Raw genomic sequence first — 19,862 nt, forward strand, 5'->3', positions numbered from 1 at the left:
ATGATAAAATTTGGAGGTGCACTTTAATTGGATTGTTTAAAGTTGCAACCTTATAGAAACAAATGATCTGAAATTTAGAGCGTGTGCATATATATATATACAATGAAAATTCTACCAGACAATTATGACGGTACGATGAACTATCCAACTCACAATTCTCAATTTTGAAACACTGAATTTAATTCTTCCAAAATTACACACACCATGAGTCTAATAAACATGATTTTCAAATACAAACATAACCAAATGTGAATTTTCTTATGTGTTTAGTTGCTGGTTGAGAAGTTCATAATGTCAAAATTTGAGTCACAAAAATATTCCCAAGATTGGGTTTACCAAGGGCGGAGATGTACAATCTACTCCGGCGGTAGCAGATGTAAGATTTCAGGCCCCCGACCGCAGGAGCACAAAATCTTCTGGAAACGTGGACCTCACCTTTCTCTCTGGCTGAGCGACTGTGATAGCTGCACACCGTCTCTCTTACTGTACTTTGAGAGCACCTCTCTCTGTCTGGTAGTATTATTATAGCGCACTGCTCTCTGTAACCAAAGCGAAATCCAAATCAAATGCCGTTTACATCTCTGCGTTGTTCCCCCTTTCCTCCATTTGCGCCCTCCACAACAACACAAATAACGAGGAGGAGAATAAGCAGAGTACCATTCAATAAATATCAAAGAATTAGGGTTTGGGATAATGTTCTCACCATTTGTTCCTGCCAGGGCGGTATCCCAGAGTATGGCGATGATGATATGAACGATGATGTCAGGTACCAAAACCCTAATTCCTTCAGTCGTTGTCGTCTCGAGACCAACTGCTTGTAAACCCTAAATTTCTTTTACAGGCCATGATTTATTCGTGAGATATCAATTTATCTCACTAAATTATCCAGTTTTGATTATTGTGAATGATTGATATGTAATCCCTCCATTTATTTGAAAAACATAGTAAATTTAATGCATTGTTAAACATCTTAAGCTCTCCAATTTAACAAAAAAAAAAAAAGAAGACTCTTTGTTCACCTTATTTGAAGCAGAACTATGTATTTTCTAAGAAAAATATAATTCTATGAAAGAAATTTATTGAGTAGGTTATTTCCGATCAAATATGTATTGCCATTGATATCGAGCTAAAAAATTAGCTGCTTATACTGATCATTCTTAGAAAATTCTAATGGAAGGCTTCTTTTATCTGGAAGTTTGGATTCAATTTTTTTTTTTTTCGAACTTTATTTTAGTGATTGTTGGAAAATGAGGCCGGTGAAATAGGGCTGGAGTATGTAGTAAAGAAACAAATTAAAAGAAAGTGGACTTTCTTGTTTTCAGCCACACTAGATGAGTAATTTACCCCCTTACTAAAAATTACTAGCGTGCAAAAGGTGACCAAGGCAAATCTAATTTGCCCCCTTATTAAAAATAATAGTGTGCAAAAGGTGATCTGGGCAAATCATCGGGATATCTTAAATAGAAAGTTAGACAAAAAATATTTTTATTTTGTATAATATAGATAAGTCTACTATGCACGAGTTGCCTTAATATAGAGAGCGAAAGTGACACATTTTGTATTTTTAGACAAAAAAAAGTTAGTAGGAAACCGGTGAGAAAGAGAAAATTCGAGTTGGTTAAAAGTCAACCGGCACATTTTGTATTTTTAGTGAGAGAATGTCAGTAGGAAATTGTTGAGAGAGAGAGATATCGAATAAATAAAAAGGTGTCTAAAAAAGCAGTAAAAAATCCATTTTAAAGAGTGAATAGTGGCTGTTACGAATGGTCACTACTGTTTACATGGTATGTGACTGATGGGCTTCTAACTGCCACCGTCCAACGGTTATCAACCTCTTGGATCCACCATGCACATGTCTCTTGATCTTAAGGGCTAGTATCTTAGCCGTTAGATCTAAAATGGGAAAAGGGGATTGAGCCTCGAGCCCGACCCGTATACATTAAGCGCCTTACATTGTAAGGGTGGGAAGTGCAAAGTGAGTCATTAAGCGCCCTACATTATAAGGGTGGGAAGTGCAAAGTGAGCCATTAAGCGCCCCACATTGTAAGGGTGGGAAGTGCAAAGTGAGCCATATAGCGCCCTACGTTTAAAAAATCCCTATTAAAGAGTGAATAATGGCTGTTATGAATAGTCACCACCGTTCACATGATATGTGACTGTTGGGTTTCTAACTGCCACCATCCAACGGTTATCAACCGTTGGATCCACGATGCACATGCCCCTTGATCTCAAGGGCTAGTGTCTTAGTCGTTAGATCTAAAATGGGAAAGGGGGACCAAGCCTCGAGCCCAACCCGTATATGCACATGCCCCTTGATCTCAAGGGCTAGTGTCTTAGCCGTTAGATCTAAAATGGAAAAAGGGGACCGATCCTCAAGCCCGACCCGTATATGCACATGCCCCTTGATCTCAAGGGCTAGTGTCTTAGCCGTTAGATCTAAAATGGGAAAAGGGGACCGAGCCCAACCCATATACAATTAAGCACCATACATTGTAAGGGTGGGAAGTGCAAAGTGAGCCATTAAACACCTTGCCTCGCAATGCTTCACATGCTTTGTACATGCATCCACACTCACCTTTGTTCTAAAGATATTAGGCATGAAAGTGTTCCCATTTAAAATGCACTCTTTCAACACTTCACTCTTCAATGTGGGACTAAACCCCACCACTCAACACTGCACTCTTCAATGTGGGACTAAACCCCCCCACTCTCTATGTATTTAAAACATAGGAAAAACAATACGTATTAGATATATTAATTTGAAATTTGAAATATTTTATAGTATTTTACTATACTAAAATATTAACAGTGATATCATTAAAATGCATTTTATATACCGAGTAAACTATTGCCACTTTTGCTGGTGTAGGTTTACAACCTATTTATTGGTTGTTTTATCATTTCAAATTTATTCATTATTGTCAGTTTTTTTTTTTTTTTTGGTGATAATTTGTGGCCAATTCTTCATGTGCCATGGAAACATACTGAAATCGAAAATCTCTCATAATATTTTTCCTTTTATTTCCACAATTTTGTCACCCTTGTGTTTTTTGTCATTCGTCTTTTACTGCTTATATTACTTCACTCTCCTTTTCTTCTGATGGTTTGTTTATTTCTGTTCTTTTTGTTAGACTGCCAAGTACAATATTAGTTGAACGATATGAAGATGGTTCTACGAAAAGGTATAAGCTGGAGTTTTTTTTTGGCTAACTACCATTTATTTTTACTCCATTGGGAAGTATTGAAGTTGACTTTTAATGCATGTGTTTATAAATTAAGGATTGTATACAATGAGGCTGTTACTTTTCACACATCAAGGTCACAAACATCCCAAGCTTTCAGATGTGATTCGTATGGCTGGGGTGTATCATTTCTAGGCATGATATCCAAGAAAAATAATCTTTGCAGTAAATGGTGCATCCCCAGCCGCCCAATTTCACTTGTGACAGTAAGCGACGATTGTGAATTTTTGTAACTGAAGGTAAACACTCACATTGTATACTTTCTCTTTAGGTTATGAACCTGCATGACTTGCTGGTTTATGTTCGATGCAACAAGGCTCTATTTTTTGTTTACTTTTGGCTGGACCCCACTTTGAAAAGTAGCTCTCTGAAACCTTTCTGATTTTCAGTGCGTGAGGGGCGCCAATTTGTTACGCACAAATATAAGGATACCAAATTTGGATTGATGCAAACCAGGAAGTTAGAAGAACAAAAAAGACAAGAAGCCAACCCAATGAGCTACCTTGTTAATTAGATTAGGGCATATTTGTTTTGGTGGAACTTTTGGGTAGTGGAAGACCCTAGTTTCACCCATTCGATTTCCACGCTTGTCAGACCCTCGTGGAAGCCGATTTTAGGAAGGATGGCATTCCACGCTAAACGTCTTTTGATGTTGATTTTAGGAATCCACCAGCATGGAAGGAGCGGCCTCCATATTTTGTAGAAGAGGGGGCTGGGGGCTTGGGCAGCCCCCCTCTTCCACAAACAAACACACCCTTAAGGTTATAATTATCTTTTCAGGCAACATGGAAGACTTTTCTTATGGACTCCAAACCTAAGTCTAGAGGCTTCTAAAGACCCTTCACTAAGTCCGCATACATTGGAAGACTGAAATTCACGTAAAAACCCTTGATGCATCTATTAAAAAATAGACATTACATAGGAAACATGCAAAAGTGAACCACAAACCCCAATTATAGATTAATACTCATCTAGTAAAACATACATGCATCCTGTTCAAATGGAAGGCCCAAAAGGACATTGATAGAAATAGTGAGAAAAATAATGGTGACTTTTGGTCTTATTGAGAGTGTAGCCCTTGATAGAGAAGTATGGAGGAACAAAATTTATATAGCCGTTCCAAATAATTGGGATAAGTCTCGGATGATGATGATAACTCTCTTCCTAAATTATCCTTACTAAACTTTTGGCAGTTGTATGCTTTATAGTGCATGCGCACGCACGCTCGCGCACACACACACACAAAAAAGACTTGCTTTTGTAATGTTAAACTCCATCATTCTCCCTTTGTTGAAAAGAACTCGATTCCTGCGAGTTTTCCTTAACACACTGGCACAACAAATCCTCATCACCTTTCTCAACTCGACTTCAGAAACCCATGACCTTCCAGCCATAGTTTTCCTTCCCACTGAACTAGATATTGCTGATAAGAGCCACTTGTCTTGAGATAGTCCAAACCAAACTTCAAGATCTGGTTTGGTTTCTCTTCTTTCTCCTTTGGCAATTAATCAAGCCCATTCTTTGCTTGATCTTTATGCAGGTCCCCCTGAAAAGCATAAAGTCAGGTTCAATATTCTCTCTGGTAGCTCAATATGATAGAAATTATTTTTAATTTTAAAGTTTGAATTCATTGTCAGTACCTACATTAAGCCTCTCTTTTCATGGTTGAATTGTTTCTTGTAAAATCGGATCGAACTAGAAGACAAACTTAGTTGAGCTTGAAATGGAGTATCTGTGAGCTGGTTCGCTCAAGCTGATGGTCAAACATGGAACTTTCTTGATTTAACCTTTGATATGTTGCATATTGATCATTTGGACTTTGGTTGGATCGACTTTTAGACTGTGTTGTTCAAGTTCTATTTGGTCTACCACAATTGCAGGTACATATTTGATAACATTGCTCTACTCCAAACCATTCAAGAGGATGCTACCCCAACAGTGAGTGCAACAGTCCACGAATCACCCCCGACGCACACCCACATATCTTGGCTTCCCGGCATTTTTCAAAATTTTGTCTTGCCTGCGGGGTTTCCAGGTGACCAATGTTTTGGAAGGTTTGCTTTCCACTCGATTACTATTTCTTTCCATTTGTCTGTTGACTTTGTTATTATTACTTTCTCAATTTGTTTCTCTGTTATAAGGGTGAGGTGTATATAAGGTGCCCTCCTTATATTGTAAAAGTAACGTGTGCTTCTAAATTTTGCCTGGAGATGTAGCTCTGGTGTCGAAAACCCTATGATAGTTTGAAAATCTATTTTTATCGCTAGTTAAAAATTTAAAATTCCAAAAATGATACAGATTGAGTAGATCTATAAACACTTGAAAATCGTGAAAGTGGACGTTCTATATAACTTGTTACAAGATGCATATTTTTAGGACTTAAATTTTTTTCCCCTTCATAACAATTCATCTTGAGGTCGAGATGATTAATTGGAGGGCTTTCCAATGTTGGAACACTCTCTACAAGGGATTTTTGGGTTGCACCGTAATTCAACATTATAAGGTTTATCCCTGTTCCATGTGTTTTCACCAATGGTTTAAAAAACGGATCGGTGCCCCAGATTGGGCACCTCAAAAATCCATACGGATCGGTGAATCGGCGATCTGGATAGGAAATCGGTCGGATTAATCCTTAAAAAAAATCTAAAAAAATTATCAAAATTCATTATAAATATTGTTTTTTAGAAATCCAATAAAAAATTGAGGTACTACATTATTAACTTTCATTTTTTTCATCAATATGCGAATATTGAGATGTTCTTTCCCTGTATGAACTTATGTTAACTATTAAATTTACATCACACAAAAGAAAGATAATAGAATTATCATGGATGAAGTATATAATTATACTGGACTATAATAAAGAATGGATTAAATCGATGAAAAATTGGCCATCAAAATCTCGAATAGGCGGAAGACCCTACTCCGCTAAAAAAACCCAAATTATTAGTACCTAACTGCAGTATTATATACTGAAATTGAAAATGTTGGTTTATATTTTATAGTTTATTTTATTATACAAATAATAACAAATCCAAAATATCTTATAATATCATTTAATTTAAAATGTGTTATTGACAACTAGAAGAAAAAATAGTATATCACATAATTTATAATGCAAATAAATTAAAAAATAAAAAATAAAAGATTTGGTTATCAATGTAGAAATAAATTCTAAAGTGGTATGAGTTAGTGTTATTTTTCTCTCTTAAAATATCATCTAAACTAATATTTTTTAATATTCAATAAACTAGAATTAGTATTATTTTTGTTTTTTAATATCCTATGAGCTAGTACTAATTTTTAATCTCAGTTAACTACTTAATTAATTATTAATCATATAATGAAATAATCTTGTGATATACCTAATAGAATTTTTACGTTTTATTTGGGTAGGTAAATTTAGTTTTTTTGGTGTAAGATAGGGGTGATGAGCACCCAATTATTGTTATTAATAATTTTTTCATTTTTTATCATATAATGTAATTACCACCACTGAGTTGACTCGTTGTTTTTTAAATCCCTAATTATAACTATTAATTATAATATAGTATTATAATATTAAATCAAAATAATTTAAAAATATTAGTAGAAAACTTCCATATAATTTAACAATAATTTAATGTATATAAAACTAATTATATTGACAAAAAATTAACATAATTATATTTAAGTTATTCACATAAACAAACAACAATTTCATATAATTATGTTAATTTTTGTAAATTATTATATAACATTTTATTTTTGTAATTTTATGTAATTAAATATTATATGTACTTTATATTTGCATATCATAATAAATAAATATATAATTAATTTTAAAAAATAATATATCTTAAAAATAAATAAAAAGAATTATAGACTATTTCATTTTGTCATAAATTTTATTTTTTTGTCAATGGAACTTTTTTGTCAAAATAACTTTTATTTTTTTGGCTAAAGTAACTTTTATTTTTTGACAAAAATTAATTTTTTGTTAAAATTATTTTTATTTTTTTGTCAATATAACTTCTTTTTTTTGTCATAATTTTTATTTTTTGTCAAGATAACTTTTTTTATTTTTATGACTTCTTTTTTTTGTCAAGATAATTTTTTTTATTTTTATAAGTTCTTTTTTTTATAACTTTTTTTTATATTTTTATTTCTTTTTTTTTGACAAAAAATCCAATGCCGTTTGTTTTTATAACTTCTTTTTATATTTTTTTTTTTTGACAAAAAATTGTACTACAGTCGAGAGGGGGTTCGAACCTACAACCCCAGCAAGAAAAATAAAAGAGCTACCCATCATACCACTGCAGCGTATTTGTCTACTATATATGTATATTTCTTATGTTCTTAAGACCACCTAACTAATTATCCCACATTGAAGCCTATGGAAAAGCATTGTAAGTATAAATTGTTCACGGGTGGTGCATTACGTGGCGCACGTGGAAGGCAGGCGCTCCATGGACGCTGTTGCGTGAGCGTCCGCGCTTGTATGCCCGACTCGGCTCGTTTGCCCGTGTTAATGACGTCATGAGCCGGTCCATGACGTCAAAGTCGTTCGACTCGTCCGATTTGTTTCTAGACACGGGTGATTTGCGGTTTTACGCTAGAATCAACACGCGGCGATTTTTTAATCCCTGGTTTTCACATTGGATATTTTTATTGTCAAGAGTTTATAACTTGCTGCAAGGCTGATGCAACACCCGTAAGCTATGGAACATGAAATTTAACTTGCATGGATTATACAACATAGATTAGTGTAACATAATGTGATGTTTTCGAAAGTTTTATTATGATATGTTTTGAAACGAATGGTTAGCAATGGGATGAAGTTTGTTTTTAATTAATCTTGAGGTGTATAAGACAACAGCAAACATTAAGTGCCATTAATTGTACTCCACCCACAAATTGCAGAAGCTCCACTTGTGACATACTAAGGCATAACTCCCCCTTTTGGGTTGTAGTTATCTTAGTGATTTTGCCTTACTTTGTCTATATGGAGATGGAAAGGGCACGTTTTTGTGGTTCTTGTTTTTTTCTTTTTCTGTCACTGCTTTAGCTCTAGCCTCTGGTATATTTTCATAAGTTATTACCTATTATAGTGCTATCTTGCATGCTTACCTAGCCAACAAAAAGTTCTTATTCTTTCTCTTAGGGCCAGTTTAGGTAAGCTTTGAAACGCAGGTCCATTGTATTTAATACGTGGAACCACATGTTAAAAAATGGATGTAGATTAATCTATCCAATGGCTTTTGGATGCCATTTAGTATTATAAGTGCACTAGTAAAAAAGAACTCAACTAAGTGAGGATAAAACCTAATTTGATTGCACTTGTAAAAGAGCATACCCGGCTACGACCCTCTATCTCTCTTGACACTAACCTTACATCTCTCTCTCTCTCTCCCTCCCCGCCCCCTCGCCCCTACATGACATCAACCTACCACCATCACACTCTCACTTCCATTCCCACTATCACCACCACCACCATACCTGCACCACACCTAACCTCGAATATCACTATTATCACCACTGCACGTTTGCTGCAATCACCACCACCTCTACTGCCATTACTGTGCTGTCATTGTCACCGCGGTCCCCCCCACCACCACCCTTACTGCCACTCTGACAGAGCCACCATACTGCCATTGTTGCCACTACCACGAACTCCATCACATCTGACCCTAGCCTCCTCACCACCACCCCCACCCCCACCACACAATTCACAAAAGGCATTTTATGCTCAAAGGCAAGCCATGAAAAGAAACCCAAACAATACCTAATTACAATTCAACTGAACTGCAATTGTGGAAAACCACCATACGGCCATATGCAATTTTATGAAACGCATTTCCTTGTTCACATGCATCCAAACTGGCCTATGATTGACTTGAGGTTCTCCTTTTATGTTTCATCTTGATCTTTGGTTGAATTGCATTCACGACATTTTTGTTGTGCATGGAAAATTCGTATAAATATCTATATGCCACTCCTATGCATGTAATGTTCATTTCCTTAAAATTCCACTTGAGGTAAATGGTGATTAATGTTTTGAAATTTTATCGATAGGTCGTCAATATGTCAAAATGAGGATATCCTGTTCATTTGATGGTACATTACGGCATTATGTTTGGACTCCACAATGCAATTTTTTTTTTTTTTTTGTCTTTTGAATCTACACACAATTTATGATTCTCTATTGTGAATCCTTTGAAAGTTTTCAGAAAGTGGAGGTGTGAAAAATTCTCATTGGCTATGCTATTGTTCTCTTTCATAATAATGAATGTAGTCTGTTTCACAGTTTTTCATCTATAAGCACATTATATAGATTCATGTTCATAGAAAAAGTTTTAAGTTTTATCTTCATCCAATGAGGTATCCTTATACTGAACAATGTTTTTTGAATTTGATACAGATGTCTTATTATTTTTGGTAAGGTTAATATTTGCGTATCAGTGTTTGTTTTAGAAAGTTCTTTGTACCTCTTATTTTTCAGACTTGTTGTATCATGATGTCCTTTTTGTATCTTTTTAACATTGAAAACTTTTTGTTACCTATTTTATTTTTAAAAGTTTACGGAGAAAATGTGTAGTATATTTTAAGGTGGAGTGCTGGTGATTAATATGATTTAGTTGGTGTAAGAAAGTTTATTACTTTTTTATTTTGTTTATTGATTATATTAAATTATTGTTTCTGGCAAAAGCGTGTTTCCTGTCAATGTTTACAAGATGTAACTGAGTTAAGCTTTCTTCTTTCACATTGAACTTTTCTTGTCTTTGATATCACTTATCCTGGTTCTTGAATTTCCGTATTGATGAATTGCAGGATCAGTTTCAGATGATTACTTGGCTTACATGCTATTGCAGTTCCCAACCAATGTCACTGCATGGGTCTGCCATACACTTGTGACATCCTCTCTCTTAAAGGTATCATTGACTGTTATGAAGAATGCATTATTATTATCCATAATAATGGCTCAAATTTTGTCGGTGCAATGTCCTTAATTAGCATGAAACTAACTCACAGTTGCTAGGTCTAATTTGTTGCGATCCTCTAATGTTATGTGAGACCCCTGCAGAAACTATCATGTTTTTATGTATCAAAAGAAAAGGTAAGTAAAAATGCTTCCATTGAAGCATTTGATGCTGTTCATATAAGCAGAGATGGAGTATCAGGTGAATGAGATTGCTCATGTCTGATTAGTTAGGCATGCTCATCGATGTTTGTCATTATGGGTGTTCCATTTGACACTACTATGGGCTCATGAAAATTTGTATTTCCCTGGCACCCCATTATATCCATGATATATCACAGATGATTAGTGTTTCTTTCTACCATGTTAATGGAGAGGCCAACTTATGTTCTCAACTTGTCATGAACTTTGGAATAAGCGTGCCGGAGAAATTGATATAAACTGGATTGTAAGGGGATGAATTACATTCACATCACCCCACAATGTTAATTGATGGCCTACCTTAGGTTGTCAAGTTGTTATGAACTTTGGGATTAGCATATCGGAGACATTAATTTAATCTGGATAAGTAATGGGGTGGAATGCATTTAATACCGTCCTTGATTTCGTTTTTGTTATTGTCACACCTGTTTTGGGATCTTCTCTTTATTGTTATAACTCTTTCTCCAGCTCGTGAACGTGTTATGCGGTAGAATATCAAACTTATAATTTGTTGTGACCCCCTCTGAGGTGGTTTGTGGAGTTGAAAATTGAGAATTGTTTCTTATGAGAACTTATTTGCTTCATAAATTGTGAATGTACTATTTTTATTGTTCATGGTTGTGGCTTCATTAATATCATAAATCAGGCTGTAGGCGTGGGTTCTGTTTCTGGAACAACAGTTGCAGCCTCTACTGCTGCTATCAGGTAACTTTTTTTTTTTTCAATGAGCTTTCAAGTGGACTTGCTTAAATGAGTAGCTAACCTGTTCCCCCGCTTCTGTTGATGCAATTTTCACTGAAATGTGAAGCACGCATGTTTTGACTCTGTTAACGGTTCAATATTGATATAAAACTCATGTTGAGAATATCATGGTTATACAAAGGAACTATTTCTGTTATAATCTATCCTTTGTCTTTCTTTGCGATTGTTTCATTGGACATGATTACACTATTTATATAAATGTTTTTTTGCGATTGTTTCATTGGACATGATTACACTATTTATATAAATGTTTTTCTTGAAAGTTCAGATTAGTATTATTGTGGTTAATTTTATTTGAGATATGTATGATGATGCTCTTTATGTTTGATGTGCGAAAAGCTGTAGATTTATTATTGTTATTTTCAGATGGGTGTCAAAGGATGGCTTTGGAGCTTTTGGGCGTCTATTAATTGGTCCGTAATGCTTCAGCTTAAAGCCTCAAACAATAGTAATTTATTAGATATCTTCTTGCTTAAGGACTCTTGTATTGTTTATAGGCGGGCGCTTTGGGGGGCTTTTTGATGACGACCCAAAACAATGGCGCATGTATGCAGATTTCATTGGCAGCGCTGGCAGGTTATGTAACTGGACATTATTTTAATATCGATTGTGACACTTAAATATCCAGAAATACAAGATGACTGTTAAATGATGAGTCACTTGGCGAAAAAGGGCTATTAAACTGACTGAATCCATATTTCAGTATCTTTGAGCTGAGCACCCAACTCTATCCAGCATATTTCCTCCCACTTGCATCTCTAGGAAATCTTGCAAAGGTATTCAAGAACTAAGCTTGGCATGCTGCTGCCTGTGTTCGTGATTACTATCCCTTCCATCATTCTTTAATCCAGCTTTCCATGTTGTTATGATCGATATGTTCTATTTCTTTCTTGGGTGCCATTAGACTGAATTAGTTGTCAATCCCCTTCTGAAAATTTCACGAGTTACAGTGAAATCACTTGAGCTATGCAAAAGTTTATAGAAACAAATTCCAGATGCAAAATCACATAATCTGTTTATAATCTGAGTTACAAGCATTGGACAATAGATTAGAAGTATGTGATGTTCGAATCATGTTGATACAATAAAAGTGAATTCTTTGAAATTATTTTTACTGGAGTCACTCATCATTTGAGGTATGTCCCTAGTGTTGTGGACGCAATTCAGAATACTTTGTATTATGTTTAGTTTGACCTCATGAATGACTCCATGGGATAAAAGTCAAAGGGAAATTCTTATATAGCCAGCCTGCAAAACAAAGAAGTCAGACTTGATGCGATTTCTTGGCCCCCGAGGGAGTGAAAAGAATGTTACGAGTCCATCCAAATAAAATTGCACATGCATGTAATATAAATGGCAACCCATGGCATCGCATATAATTTTCTATGGCCCAGGACAATGCTCTGCTACGTGACACTTACCTCTATGAATAATGCCTTAGCTAAAATTTCAAATTCCTTTATTATATGAAGACTCTTTATTTTATTTTTAAATGTCTGAGGGACGGCCAGTATTTCAGCTTTTACAAGGTAAAGATGCCGGTATCATTGTCAGCAGGATATGTTGGATTAATTTTATCAATGTCAAGGTCGGTTAATATTTTAACTCTATTGTCCAATTATCGAAGACTGACATCATTGGCTTGCTTACAAGTGAACATTCAAGTCAATTGAGTATGTAACAGGGTATAATGTGCCATGCATTAGGAAATGCAAAGGAACAAATGCATTTCAATTTGCAAATATATGCATACAAATGTAAGTCGATAATAGAATGTGCGCAGGCATTCATGGATGCACCCTTAGACTTCTATACACATTCGCCCCACACACTCACCTCTACCTGCATGTTCTTGCATGATAATAGATGAGGCTGCACATGCATATGCATATTATTATGTGTTTCGATTCTATTGACAAGATTCTTGCTACTAGTTACTAATTCTTTTGGAGTCAGGACTTATTCTGTTTAATATCATGATTTTCTTATTTAACTTCTGTCCTTAATTTGTAAACATGATATAGGCTGTAGCCAGAGGACTGAAGGACCCATCATTTCGTGTGATACAAAATCATTTTGCTGTTTCTCTAAATCTGGGGGATGTTGCTGCCAAGGTATTAGCTTTACACAAGTGCAGTTTCACCTCAGATCTTTACATGATAACAGCAATATTTTTCCCTTGCTCAAATGGAGGTATTACTAAATTAGACCAACAGCGATATAGTTCACGTTATAAAACCATGTTTTTATAATATTGTGCTCAAAATTTGTCTTATACATGCTTATCTAATAGATGCATTGACACTTTATAAATGAATACACAGTATCACTTTATAAATGAATACACAGTATAAACAAGGCATACAGATTAATTGAACATTGTTTAGCCCATGCAAAATTTAATGGAAGTCACATGCATGGATGTTTGAAGCTGTGGAAGTAACGTTCCCAAAGAATAGCGCTTTGGTAAAGGAACTGTTGCAAGTACTACAGGCATTTTATTGTGTTTGTGGTGTGAAAGGAAAGTTACAAAACATTTTGAAAGGTAAGGAAATGAAGTGAAGCACTAGTAGGGACTACAATGTAAAGTAGAATGTGAATTAGTGGCACAATCTAGAATGTGAATTGGTGGATCAACATGTCCTTAAATACCTTATTCGTAATGCACTATCTGATTTGGGATTTGACATGCTTCACCTACTGATTCTTGGCAGCTGTAGGGCTCGAAGGTACTTAAATACCATGTATCTCCTATGTGGGTCAAATGGATAACTATCTATCACCACTTTATAAGTTGGTTGCCTTCCCTCTAAATTCCTATTATGAGTGACTCTCAATCTCAAATTCTTGAATTGAGAAGATTCTCAAGGTCATTATTTGGTTGATTCTCTGGAAGGTTATTGGCATAATCTTAATCTCATCATATTATACCACCAATTGCACAGTTATTTTGCAACCCATTGGTGTAAGGTGCAGTAGCTTTATCTCATTGTGTATATTTGTTATTTTCCCTATGTGACAATCTACAACCTAGTATACCTTTTCTGACTCTTGGTGTTGTTCGTAAGCAATGTTATCTAATGCATTATAAATTTATAATTGCATTTGTTTACCATTTTATTTCAATATGTCCGTTAAAGATTTCTTGCTGATCAGGATAGCGAACGTAAAAAAAAAATTTCTTCCCATGCAGTCATGTAATAGACACTTTTATACATGACAGGAGGAAGTCTGGGAAGTTGCAGCTCAGCTGCTTGGACTTGGTCTTGGTATTCTGGTCTTGGTATGTACGTTAAAATAATTTGGTTCTCTTTTTTCAGTCAAATGTAACTGAGGGTTTGGGATTGACCATTTGGTCCCATGGTTGTGGTCTGAATTCTCATCTAAGCAGAATGTCTTTTCAAACTTAATGCAGGCAACACCTGGACTGATGAAATCATATACGACAGTGACTTGTATATGGTTGAGCATGCGAATACTGCATCTTTGGTTACGTTATCAGTCTCTCAATGTCCTAGTATTTCCTACTGTAAGTAATATGTTTCTGCAGTTCCTGCCATATATTGAATCCTCGAGCATAAATTGGAGTGCCTTACTCTGGACTTTCCCTCTGTTTATAGAACAATATCCGGTGGAATATCTGAAATTTAATCATTCCTAAGTTTTGTAGTGCTGAATTGTGTAGTATCAGATGTTGATCGTGCTATTGCTTGTATGTGTTTCAATATTCAAATTTGTTAGCATGAGCTTGTATTGCACGAAAATCAATGGCGCAATCTGCAGTGTACTGAGTATAGATATGTGGTGGAACTAGAACATGTGATCTCTGGTTAGCGAATTTCATATCTATATGTTCTTTTTGTGTACACCTTGATAAAGAAATTTTGACGTGGTATAACCAACATCTTTACTAATCATTTCCAAACGAAGCACACTGTTGCGCTCCATATTTAATGGCCTATACTTGCATCTGCAACTTTAGTATCTGTTCCGTGATATTATGGGGTTAATTAAATTATCAGTTGCATCTGTGTACTCATAGTTGCAGTAAAAATTGCACTGCGCTGTTCCATTCTTGTGTCAAAGTTGAAACCATCTCCCTTGGAAATTTGGAGCAAGTGGCATATCTTGAACCCCATTCAACTGTTCCTTAGGTTCTCCAAATGAGAATTTTTTAGTGTGGGTAAGAAAAAAGGAATAGAGAGATTACCTGCTGATAATCCTCATTTTTGTTACCTTGGATTCTAAATTTTGGCAAGCCCAAGCTCTCTTAGATATGGAAGTCTTCGTATAACCTCTTGAGATATGTCCTCCTACCCACCTCCCCATCCCCCTAAACCCAATATGAAGAAGCTTCAGTGCCCATGATAGACTTTCATTGCAATACCAGCTGCCATACACAAACTGCAGACCTATTAGCAGTGATGTGGATGGTTATATTGCCTGTTTCAGAGCATCCAGTCGGTAAGTAAAACTAACTTTCCCTGGTTTCTCCTATTATTGCATTAATCTCTTTGTTTCTTCGAGTAGGCTAGCAGTGGCTCTGAAACTTGGATGTATTAGTTGCATTATCATTCTGCAGGCTCTAAAGGCCACAAATTCATCAACCACGAGATGGATGACTCATTAATTGAAGTCTCTTGAGATTACACGTCTGACACATTATGGCATAAGTGACTATTTTAGATTAAATTCCTGTTGGTGGTGTGTGATGCAGATAAATCTCAAGCGTGCACGCATCCTTGCCAATGCACATGTCTCAGGATCCGCTGTTCCTGGTACTGAGATTCTACCACATTTTGGGTTTATATATATATATATATATATATATATATATAGATAGATAGATAGATAGAGAGAGAGAGAGAGAGAGCCAAGGCTCTAAACAATCAAAGTAGAGCACACTTTCAAATAGTGTTGAGAAATATGGTTTCAATACTGGAAATCTTTGTGATAGCTTCTTTAATTATGAAATTTAAAGCTTCAAAAACAGTGTAGATCCAGTAGATCTATGAAAATCTTGAAATTGACAGTCCAAAAATGCGTTACAAGATGCACTATTTGCAAAACTTGAAATCCATATGTTTCTTGTGTCCATGCATCTTGATGTCGAGATGATCAATTTGAAGATATTTGGGCATCAAAACAACCTCTTCTACTTAAATTTTTGAGGTGGGCTCTAATTTGATTGTTTAGAGCCTCGGCTCTAGATAGACTTTTTCCACACACACATACACACACACACGCACACACATATATATATATATATATATATATATATATATATATATATATATATATATATATATATATATATATATATATATATATATATATATATATATATATATAATTTGTCAACTAGACTCAGCATAATATTTCTGTTAAATTTTTGAGGTGGGCTCTAATTTGATTGTTGAGCCTCGGCTCCATATAGACTTTTTCCACACAAACACAGACATATATATATTGTCAACTAGACTCAGCATAATATTTCTGTTAAATTTTTGAGGTGGGCTCTAATTTGACTGTTTAGAGCCTCGGCTCTATGTAGACTTTTTCCACACACACACACACACACACACACACACACACACACACATATATATATATATATATATATATATATATATATATATATATATATATATATATATATATATATATATATATATATATATATAGTTTGTCAACTAGACTCAGCATAATATTTCTGTTATCACTGTTTTATTGCAGGATGTGTTGAATGCAACAGGGAAGAGAATATATTGTACCCTCAAAGATCTTTGAAGCCCAAACTGAGGTTTGGGGTATCCTTGAACAAGATGATTGGGAGGGATGGTTTCACTTTCAAGGTACTGAATCAGTTCTATCTGCTGTTGCTACTTTTATCTTTTCAACTCTTCTTATGATGACAATTATATTTAGGGTATAAGAGTGGAAGTCTCTTGCTAATGTTGACTTGGAACTCTTTTTGCTCTCACATGACTCCTTGCTGAGTTGTTCTTGAAAATGAATAAACTGTGAAATCGTTGCAACCTAGCAATGGCTGACCAAATGGAGCCCGACCACGGGAAGGGTATTCTATCTAGTTTTAGTTGAGCGAACAAATCACGGCCTCCCTCAAAAGAGGCTGATTCAGGGTTTGAAATATGGCTGTTACAGCTGTTATATCGACCATTATAAAGGTAACGAACCCTGGAACTTATATTAAGGTAATGGGCAAGGTGTAGAGTATAGCCTACAGCCTATATATCAAATAATGGCTGTTGTTTCATTTACAGCTGCCGTTACAGAACTGCTTAAAGCGGGTTAAAAGGTTTACAATTTTTCTAGATAAAATGGTGTTGAGAAATGAAAATAACAACTGGGAATAACGGAAGTAACAGCCTTTGTAAAAGGGAAAATTTGACCTTTTCCAAAAACACAAAATAAATTTATTTTTGGAATATTCTCTTTTGTGTAGTTCTATGGGGACCTTTCCCCTTCCTGTGGAAGGAATATAACTTAAAACGTCGCATTGTGGTGCCCTGACCTGATTCCTATTATTTCTGGAATATTCCCATGTTTCGTTCTTCGTTTTTCCATTATTTTCCGCTTTTTCTTTTTATTTTACTTATTTTTCATTTAATTATTTTATTTTGGGTAAAAAACAATTTTAAACCTTAATTATGGTGGCTCCATCTCCCTTTTTCTGTTTTTTTAGTATTGGAGTAAAATAAAGGAAATATGAGAGTAGAACATTGAAACCTAGACACAAGGGAGTTCTGCATAAATTTCATCTAATTCAACCTCAACGCATAGGAATCGAGCTTGGGCTTGATTGGTTGGTGGTTCATGATTGCAACATTAAGTCCCAAGTTTGATTCCTAGTGTAGAACTACCCAAGAGAAAGAAAAACCTCAAAGTACTTGATAAACGTCTGAAAAAGCATTCGCCTGTTATGGAACATGTAGACACTCTGGAAGTCGTACTGGAATGAGAAATACATCCTCACAGTACTGCCAAAGTCATACCAACAAGCTCGAAACCTCGAAGTCTTGATTACCTTTAAGGTACACTTCCTTTTGAAATTTGAATTTGAATTTCACTCAAGCAGGAGGAGCATTTAAATCACTTCAATAGGAGAAACATTCAAGTAGAATTCATCTATTTGTGACAAGCCTATCAGTTCTTAGAAATATTTGACAGTCATATTGGCTTTTTATCTATTTGTGCAGGTGGGTGCCACAAGCTTATCTGTTCTTAGAAGTATTTGGCAGTCATATTGGCTTTATCAACATTGGAGATCAGACTCTGTTTATGAGTGTACTGTGGAGAGCTTATTGAATTTGGAAGAAGGATTTGATGATTTCCTTCAACAGTTGAAGAAAGCAGGATGGGATATCAATATGATCACTCTTAAGGTCCCAAATTCACTTGTTATTGAGGAAATAAATCCTCCAATTTCCTAGCATGAGCTTGTATCCCTCTTTGAGGTTCCAAATTCACTCGCTAATGAGAGAATAGATTCTCCAATATCCTCTAGTACGGAGTCATAATACTCTCTCTGTTGCCGTGTGCGTGCTCACACACGCACACACAAACATACACCCACACATTTTATATCTGATGGATAAACCGCACAAAGCTTTGCCTCAATCATTTATGCCAAACAATAAAAGTTGGTTATTGTTTCATGGATCAAGAAAGCCTCTAAAAGTTGGTAACAGGCTCAATTCATGACATGGTTATTGTTTCATGGATCAAGAAAGCCTCTAAAAGTTCGTTTCATGGATCAAGAAAGCCTCTAAAAGTTGGTAACAGGCTCAATTCAGTCTTTAGACATTCCTTTGCAAGTTAATGGGCTGAAGAGGTTTACATATCTAAAATTTGGGGTCCAAAAATATAGGGTTTTACCCAAGGGAGTAAGTTAACTGTATATTACTATAGTAATATAATCTCTTTCGAATTTTCTTTTTATTTGTTATTTTTTACCTTATTAACAAAGATTTGCATGGACTGCTGCATTATGCAGTTTTGTAAGACATAAGAAACACTTTTCAATTTATGAGAGCTACCTTATTACCTAACGGTTTTGTAAGACGAACACTTTCATTAATGAGAGCTACATTATTACCAAAGGAAAAGGCTGGACGCACCTTTGAATATGCATGACATGCCATAAATATGCAATTAAAGATGAAATAGGGATAGTCTAAAGAGATCATTTATCTTTTTTTGTACATAGGAGTTATAATCATTTCCACCCATTAAATGGATTGGAGTGAGTCACGAAATTTGAGAACTTGTTTTCTGCGATTGTATACAATGAGACCATATTTGGTACAGGGAAGTTACAATTACTTACAACTATCTAATGTGAAATCTACTAGTTGTGTTGTGTCATCAAGTTCAAGAAATTTTTTTTTGAACTTTGAGATTGATCAATGAAATAAATGTTGCCACCCAATTTCACATCCAATGGTTAAGATTAATTGTGATCACTTTATATCAAAGATAAATGATCTCAATACATATTTTTCTTTTTTTTTTTAAACTTCGTATTTATTCAAAGACACTCTTACAACCACCTATTTTGATATTTAAGGGACAATAATGATTGTTTCCATCACCTACTGCTTATAACCATTTATCAACATCTTACTACTATCAATCCAATAAAAATGGATGGTCCACAAAATTCGGAATGTTTATAA

General features: G+C 35.0%; 1 protein-coding gene across 9 annotated transcripts; it reads left to right on the forward strand.

Moving 5' to 3' along the window:
• Positions 1-243: 243 nt before the first annotated feature.
• Positions 244-18,854, forward strand: RUS5 (root UVB sensitive protein (Protein of unknown function, DUF647)). Of its 9 annotated transcripts, none has more exons than XM_011626539.3 (15): positions 244-766; positions 3,132-3,182; positions 5,123-5,277; positions 10,053-10,153; positions 11,048-11,106; positions 11,530-11,576; positions 11,661-11,739; positions 11,867-11,939; positions 13,188-13,277; positions 14,387-14,446; positions 14,579-14,692; positions 15,881-15,941; positions 16,900-17,018; positions 18,120-18,218; positions 18,384-18,854. In XM_011626539.3, exons 1-15 carry the CDS (start codon positions 567-569, stop codon positions 18,615-18,617), a joined length of 1,542 nt encoding a protein of 513 aa, XP_011624841.1. In that variant the 5' UTR covers positions 244-566; the 3' UTR covers positions 18,618-18,854. The 9 variants fall into 9 exon arrangements, 7 of the variants coding, with proteins under 7 accessions (XP_011624841.1, XP_020525035.1, XP_088729207.1 ...); XR_016060188.1 differs by having other exon boundaries at positions 246-766; positions 13,188-13,356; XM_020669378.2 differs by having other exon boundaries at positions 363-766; positions 5,123-5,296.
• The last annotated feature ends 1,008 nt before the right edge of the window (positions 18,855-19,862 follow it).

Source organism: Amborella trichopoda, chromosome 8 (assembly GCF_054954075.1).
Source record: "Amborella trichopoda isolate Santa Cruz 75 chromosome 8, AtrichopodaSantaCruz75HAP2 v2.0, whole genome shotgun sequence".
NCBI lineage: Eukaryota > Viridiplantae > Streptophyta > Magnoliopsida > Amborellales > Amborellaceae > Amborella > Amborella trichopoda.

Bases quoted from the DNA above. Each gene is read 5' to 3' on its own strand.
- RUS5 (XM_011626539.3), top strand. From the start codon at position 567: ATGCCGTTTACATCTCTGCGTTGTTCCCCCTTTCCTCCATTTGCGCCC. The intron at 3,183-5,122 runs GTATAAGCTGGA...CCACAATTGCAG, and splicing joins GAAGATGGTTCTACGAAAAG to GTACATATTTGATAACATTG. The intron at 5,278-10,052 runs GTGACCAATGTT...GATGAATTGCAG, and splicing joins CTTGCCTGCGGGGTTTCCAG to GATCAGTTTCAGATGATTAC.